General features: G+C 41.0%; 1 protein-coding gene across 3 annotated transcripts in view; it reads right to left on the reverse strand.

Annotated features, from left to right (window-relative positions):
- LOC103474295 (alpha-2-macroglobulin-like protein 1) overlaps nt 1-7,722 on the reverse strand; it is a 38,369-nt gene that overhangs the window by 13,651 nt on the left and 16,996 nt on the right. For all 3 annotated transcript variants that reach the window (XM_008425137.2, XM_008425136.2, XM_008425138.2), the window contains 8 exons: nt 6,717-6,862; nt 6,470-6,619; nt 6,120-6,356; nt 5,387-5,459; nt 5,172-5,310; nt 3,810-4,035; nt 3,598-3,724; nt 1,482-1,603 (listed from right to left, as the gene is read on the reverse strand). In XM_008425137.2, the coding sequence (XP_008423359.1) occupies nt 1,482-1,603; nt 3,598-3,724; nt 3,810-4,035; nt 5,172-5,310; nt 5,387-5,459; nt 6,120-6,356; nt 6,470-6,619; nt 6,717-6,862 (1,220 nt within the window). The remainder of the gene's footprint in view (nt 1-1,481; nt 1,604-3,597; nt 3,725-3,809; nt 4,036-5,171; nt 5,311-5,386; nt 5,460-6,119; nt 6,357-6,469; nt 6,620-6,716; nt 6,863-7,722) is intronic.

Consider the following 7,722-nt stretch of genomic DNA (forward strand, 5'->3'; position numbering starts at 1 on the left):
GAAACCGAATTGTAGACCTGCACCAGGCTGGGAAGACTGAATCTGCAATAGGCAAGCAGCTTGGTGTGAAGAAATCTACTGTGGGAGCAATAATCAGAAAATGGAAGACCTACAAGACCACTACTAATCTCCMTCGATCTGGGGCTCCACGCAAGATCTCAGCCCATGGGGTCAGAATGATCACAAGAACGGTGAGGAAAAATCCCAGAACCACATGGGGGAATCTAGCGAATGACCTGCAGAGAGCTGGGACCAATGTTACAAAGGCTACCATCAGCTCTAACTCTACCAACTGCTCTAGAGGAGATCTGCATGGAGGAATGGGCCAACATACCAGCAACAGTGTGTGCCAACCTTGTGAAGACTTACAGAAAACGTTTGACCTCTGTCATTGCCAACAAAGGATATACAACAAAGTATTGAGATGAACTTTTGTTATTGACCAAATACTTATTTTCCACCATTATTTGCAAATAAATTCTTTAAAATTCAGACAAAATGATTTTCTCAAATTTTTTTTCACATTTTGTCTCTAGTTGAGGTCTACCTATGATCTCAATTACAGGCCTCTCTCATCTATTTAAGTGGGAGAACTTGCACAATTGGTGACTGACTAAATACTTATTTTCCCCACTGTATATAGTTTGCCCACAGTTTTGGATTAATTACTGCTCTGAGTGTGTTATTTAAGAGTCTACTCCAGCTTAATTAGTTGATGATTATTTCTACAATTAATCCATCACGATTAGTGAAGACAGAAAGATGCTGCTCATTAATAACATTTGCTCTTATTTTTACACCCATGAATTTCAGTTATTATAACTGTGACCCTGACATATGTCTGGGAAGGATGCAGGTCTCCTATTGGTTGATTAAAGTCCAGTAATTTTCCTGCAAGGAGAAATGATAAGCGAAGTGCTGAGCCTCCTTAATGTGGAGCATTAAAATATTCAGCTATTTTAATTGGAAATAGCTTTGATAAAAAATTAAGAACAAATCAAACATAGTAAATTCAAATTCAGCCAATATGCAACACTGTATTCATTACGTGTATTCATTATGCTCTTAGAAAAAATGGTTGACAGCTGTATGAAAGAAATCASTGCATAAGTAAACAGATATTTCAACCTGTTTCATCTCTAACACATGGATTATTACACTAAGGACAAAACCTCCACACTGATTTTTAACAATTGCACATATGAACTATTATGATTCCTATCTAGATCCACATCCATTAATAATCATCAGTTTGTTCTGTGGCTGCCTGTCAGAGCTTCTGTTTGTTGCTACCTCTGATCTGAAACGTCCAATCAGAACAGAAGAACATCTCCCACCGCTCTGGAAAGACTGCTTTCATCTTCCAAACTGTTCTTTGTTCCCCAGGACAGGCTGACCGGACAGCGTTCACTTCAACTCTAGAGCTAAAAAGCAGAAGTGTTGCAGTCGCCGCGGTGACGGGCGCTCTGACATTCACTGACCTCCACCAGCAGTGTTCGGACCACCGTGTCGATTCGGCCCACGTCTGGCACTGTTGTTACCTCGTTACCACACAGATCGCGGGTCCTCAGAGCCTCGGCGCTGACCCTCAAGCTCACGTCGCCTGTGCACACACACACACACACACACACACACACACACACACACACACACACACACACACACACACAGGGGGTGTTTAATCGATTCCCACCTGTCAGACAGTATGTGCAAAGGAAGGATGGCTTCCCATCTCATTACCCTTCCTGTTCCTCCATCCTTCCTCGGTTTTCCTTCCTCCTCCTGTTTACCTCATCATTAATCCCCATTTGTTGCCTTATTATTCTGTGTCTCCATGCAGCTCTGTTTCCCATGCCCTCCCTCGCTTCCTTCACAGCCCATAATTCTTCACACGGAGGACAAGTACAGATCAGCCCCTCAGGGAGAGGTTTCTGAATGTTTCGTCAGAGATACTACCTGACTTGTTAGTACAAGTGATTGTCAGCATTCCTCTGAGGGAGGGGGCTTTGGGGGAAGGTGGGGTAATGTGGGGGTTAGCAGACTGAGGTTTGACATACATCAGAACCCCCTCTCCATCCCTCTTGACGGAGGCTGACGGGAATCCTCTGCGCTACGGCAACAGCACCAGCTTCCGCCACCAGCGCCCTCAGTGAGGAGTGATTAGCTTGTTCAGAACCAGCTTTCACTCTGCAGCTGAAGGTTCTGATGGACGCAGCATGTACGTCAACACTTCACTTAATGAAATGCAAACACATGGCAACAGTGAGATGTCAGAATCCAGGTAATGAGAGCTGGCTGGTGTGGTTTATGGAGGGCCAAAAGGCCCACATTCTGATATGTTCATACATGACAATTTCAATTCATGAAAAACAAAAACGAAATCATTTTATGACAAGCTGAGATTTTTAATGATCAGTTCATGAGCCCATACTAAAGTTCATTGGGAATTTATTTACAAATCAGTCAGGTCAGCTTCGATCTAGACTGATAATCTGGACAAAGGGGGATTATTTTCAGGAGAAAAAAATAGACAGACAGGAGTCTGAACTATTATATTACAGGATATGTTTAAAGTAGGTAACGTTTTTAAAAATATGCTTTTTTTGTATAAAACTGTCACCATGTCGTGACAGTATGCTATGAGACAGATACTGTCAATCATCCATTGTGCACTACTCACATCCTCTTGCTCTCTGCTGCACTACAGCTTCTTCCCCACGCTGGAGCGTGCTGTAAATGTTCAGGCTAATTAGCATAGCCACCGATAACAAATAAACCGTTTTCCTGGAATGTTTAGTTGTACACCTGCGGCAATCTGCTAATCTTGAGCTTTTATGAGCTGTGAAGGGAAAGGTGTGAGCAGCACATACACAAACATGATTGACAACACTAAGACCTTCCTCGCTTTGATTGGTTGTTTCTGACCAGGAGTGGTGCATATCTGCAAATGGCTGTAGAATCAGATGAGCTTGTTTCTTCCACAGATTATCTCTTTAGGAATTCGAAATAGAATGTAAAATTAAATAACAGAGCATGACGTCTCTAAGAGCAAAACATAGAATTATACTGAATAGATCTGCCCTTATGGATCAGGCATATGCAAAAAGTATATTTTAAAAACATGCTACCTACTGCAGCTTTAAAGTTGAAACTTCAAAAGAAAGTAGAATGATAAAAAAAATTAGTTTAATTTATAATTATCGGAGAGGTTTCAATTTGCTATGAAAAAAAAGTTTATTTGAAATTATAAATGGTGTTCTTTGTTTCTAAGCTTCATGTAGAAACAAGAAAAAATTATTAACAAGTTCACTGCTACACTGATGATACAGTGCAATGTTTATCTGTATTGCTGGAGGTCAGGGGTCACATCCAGGGACAGTGATTCCTGGATGTCCAGCAAGACTCCCAAATCTTAAACCAGGRAAAACTATAAATAAATATGTTTATTCCAAAAGAAATTCACTGACTTTCCTTGTTTCCTGTGGTTAGCCTTGCTCTGGTCCTGAGTTCTAAAGAAGACCTTAGTGTTGTCTGTAACAAGCCTACATTTCAGTGTCCATCCAATTAGTTGAATAGCAACCAATTATCTGTGTGTACCTAGAGCAGTTGGAGTCACAATCCAGGAGAAGGTCTTGCTCTCCTCTCCACAAAGACAGATGCTGTACTGGCAGCCTTCACAGTCTCTGAAGGTGAACTGGTCAGACTCAGCTAGAGTTACTTTGACCTGTGAAACAGAACCAAACATTAAATAAGCCAGACAACTCATGTACTCTTCAGGAAAATGTTTTTGTAAGAATGTGAGTAACCACCATTATGCACTGGGAGAGGTAATTGAAGATGGTGGCTTTCAGTGTAAACACCTCCCCTCTGATGACGGAGTAGGGCAAGGTGAGGCTGACGAAGAACGGCTGGAAGGCGGTGAGCCCGGTGTTGGGTGACACGCCGAAACCAGTAGGGGAGACACAGAAGGCGCTGCCTGCCCATTTGGTGATGGTATCAGGGACCGTCTTCTGAAGGCTCACCGACCCGCTGTCTCTGGACACAGGGCCAGGCAGAAAAATTCAAAGAGTAAGCAACAGTTCTTATATATTTCTAGAAAAGCACTAAAAATAAAAATCTAAATCTGGGGAAAAATCAAACAACACGTAAAAATACACAAAGCTAATACCTTCACACAAGCTATGATAGAGATGCACCGATCAGACATTAATATCTATCAGTCCTGATATTGAGAAAAATTCTACACTGAGTCTTGGTGACAATATGCCTGATCCATAAGGGCAGATCTATTTAGTCTAATTCTATATTTTGTTCTTAGAGACGTCATGCTCTGTTATTTAATTTTACATTCTATTTCGAATTCCTAAAGGCACTTTCTGAACCATTTGAAAGAAGATTTGTCGCGGTTTATGTGCTCAACTTATCGTTTTTGTCAGCTGTTATACTCCTCATTGCACTGACTGAACAAGGTGAAGTTGTGTTGTTTTTACATGTTTGACCAAGCGTCTGAAGCTGTTCATGTGCTGGGCTAGTGCAGAGTTGTCAAATTAATTTGTAATACTGTGTTGGGAAAAAAAAGCATCAAGTCAACTCAGCTGTTTCTCTGTAGGAGATCAGAAAAGCAGCTGATCCACTCAGATATTGGTATCAGAAGTGAAAAAAGTGGATTGGTGCGTCCCTAGGCACAGTTAAACCTACTTATGACCCACCGACGTCTCTACCATTCAACCCTTCTGTCTCGCTCGCCCTCTCTCTCTCTTTCTCTCACAACCTTTACCCATCTTAAAAGGACCCATTCTTGCTGGTTTAAAATCCCTTTTTGCTAAGATTACCAGAGCCAAATTAATCAGGCATAAAAAATATATGAGTTTAAAAACATTAAGCACATTTTAAAAGCTAAACTGATTGAGTAATTGAAGCTAAACATTGGTATGAAGATTTTTTCTTTAGGTCGCATGGTGTTATCCTTTTCTCCTTATTACCCCACAGTAATAAGATCCCAGATCCAGGTCTCAGGAAACTCTGTTCTGTCTCATTTTTCTGTCACTCTGGACCTCTAGCTTCTCCACCTCTAGCCAATGCCATGTTGAAGGCAACAGGTCCAGCCAAACCTACTTCTAGAACGACACGAATAAAAAGAGAACAATCAGTCGTTTTGCCACAGTACTCACCCAACTGAGACCAGTTCCCAGATCCAGGTCTCAAGGAAGTTTTTTCTAATTGTCTCTTTAGGTATTCCGGCTTGATTGTTTGACGCTGGACTGGCTGCCAATCCCGCTTCACCTACCATTGGAAGAGCCTCTGGCATTGCTAAATAAAATTAAAAAATGGTAACAGTGGCTGCTTTCATCACCAAGAATGGACAGAACAGAACGACAAAACATACCGTTAAACTTGAACACAAAGCAGTCGTAAGGTTTTTTCACATCTGAGTTTGTCACAAGTTTGACTCCGATGTCCTAGATGTGGAGAGACAAAGTTATTAGTTTGAAATTATGTAGCATGGCCGATGTCATCTTATTGCACCTTGTAATATCGATACTGTATATGAGTAACGATATTATCATTATATGAGTAACGATATTACTCATATACAGGATTGTTAAAAAGCGATGGGATTGTGTGTTTCCATTGAATAAGAAATGCAGTTAAAATCACACATAAATAAGTCTGTTCATCTAATAAGTGATAAAAAACATGCCATGCTGTCATCTTCCTGCCACTTCCTGTCATCTTCTTCTTCATGGCTTGCACCAATGGCAACATCCGGTTGTTAATCATGTGACCGTCTTGAGCATAGCAGTTTTACAAAATAAACCAATTTTGATATAGGCAAAAACACCATCTCATCCTAGCACCAAAACGTTTTAGCAACAGTTTTTTTCAAAATTGCTGAGTTTCCAATAAGCAACGTTATTTCCAAAATGTCAAATTACACAAATATGTTCAATGGAAACGCAGCTATTAAAAACTTAAAAAGAGTCAAAGAGGCTTAGAACTGAAATAGGATCAAGAGAGAYGAAAAAAAGATGAGGAGAAATTTAGATGAGGAAATTCAAATGCCTAGACATGATGGAGAAGTTAAAAAATAGAAGAAACTCATTCCAATAAATCTTTACTTTAAAAATGCTGTAGACATCTGTCTTCTGATAGAACGGAGGGAGGAAGAGCGAGCGCTTTGGTCGAATGTTGACATCGACGTCGACGATAGCTGTCGGAGTGACTTCAGCTTCAGGAACAGGCTGGAGCTCAGGAATTGGCCTGGGGATTGGGCCGGGAAAGCAGCGGAACGGATAGAAGTCTTCCACCTCGTAGTCGTACCCTGACAGCTTCTGGACCGGCAGCTGGTTAAACATCTGTCAGGACACGAACCCAAAGGAGAGCGAGCTGAACCTTAGTGTGTTTTGTTTTCCAAAGGGGATCACAATGTGTCAGCCTCATCACTTTGATGAGATGCTTGTTGTCATACATAGTCAACAGTGAGCTCCTGCTCTGGCCTCAGCAGTAACACGCTCTGGTCAATGGCTCTGACAGAGCACAGGGATTTGGGGTTAGCCTTCAGTGTCAGCGTGGTCTGCTCTGCTGGGAGCTGCTGAACGGACGAGAACTTCAGGGACACCTGAGGAGTCAACCGATCACAGAGAGGCATAAAGGGGATCCTGTTTTCTCCATGTGTTGGTTTAAAGAAAATAAAACTGTATCTTTGCATTTCCTACCTTGTTACTGAGGCAGAGCTGAATGGGGAAGTCCTGGCTGTCTGCCACCATCTCCCCATTGGCCATCACAGAGTAAACAATCACCTGGGCAACGGGGGCGAGGTCCATCACCTCACTCAGTCTGACGGTCAGCTCCCCTTTGTTGACTGTAGTGTCGAACAGACACACGTAAACAGATGTGAATGATTAAACAGATGAATATATTTCAGAGAAATAAATGACATTTTCGTTCTTTGCTAATAATCTGAAGACAACACCTGCTAAGTTATGAGCACTAGATGACACTATAAAACAGACCACATTCCATGTCCTGATTGGTCAACAAATCAGAGAAACACTGTATTCCTTGCTTGCCTCTTCTTTTCAATTAAAAAAAAAAATTCAGATTTTACTTTTTATAGTAGTGTTTCTCAACCTTTTTTGGCCCAGCGCCCCCCCAGCCTTTATCCAGGTCCCTCACCGCCCCCCACCAAAGAATTTGTAGGCTACTTTGCGCTGACTATTTTATTATTAATATTACTATCACTATTGTAGATGTTTTGATTTTTATACTAGTTTCTGTATTTATCATCAAAAATAATTTCCCAGAAAACAAAAAAGTCATGTGAATAGAAATTATATTCATAGGTGTCTATGAAAAATGCAATGAACATTCAAGTTAAAATCAGTAGGCCTAACAGCCAATCAGAGTGGAAAAAATATTCTTATTTTGTGCCATTTTCTAGTTGTTAAATATTCCACAAAATGACCAGATAAAAGATGAACAACATGCCAGTTTAAACTTTGATCTATTTGCAACATTAAAACATGGATAGAACTGTAACTACATTAATCATAGCTCTTCTTCTCTTCAGTGTTTGTCGGTTTCTGGTGGTGCAGCTCTGTGCTGCCTTCAGGAGAATGGGACATCAGAGTATCATCCATAAAATTTCACCCACATGGCATTTATTGTGCAAACCAGAGCTTTCAGTGGAAAAACTAAAGTTCCAGGTCCTTTTAATGCCAT

The sequence above is a fragment of the Poecilia reticulata genome, linkage group LG13, assembly GCF_000633615.1.
Source record: "Poecilia reticulata strain Guanapo linkage group LG13, Guppy_female_1.0+MT, whole genome shotgun sequence".
Taxonomy (NCBI): domain Eukaryota; kingdom Metazoa; phylum Chordata; class Actinopteri; order Cyprinodontiformes; family Poeciliidae; genus Poecilia; species Poecilia reticulata.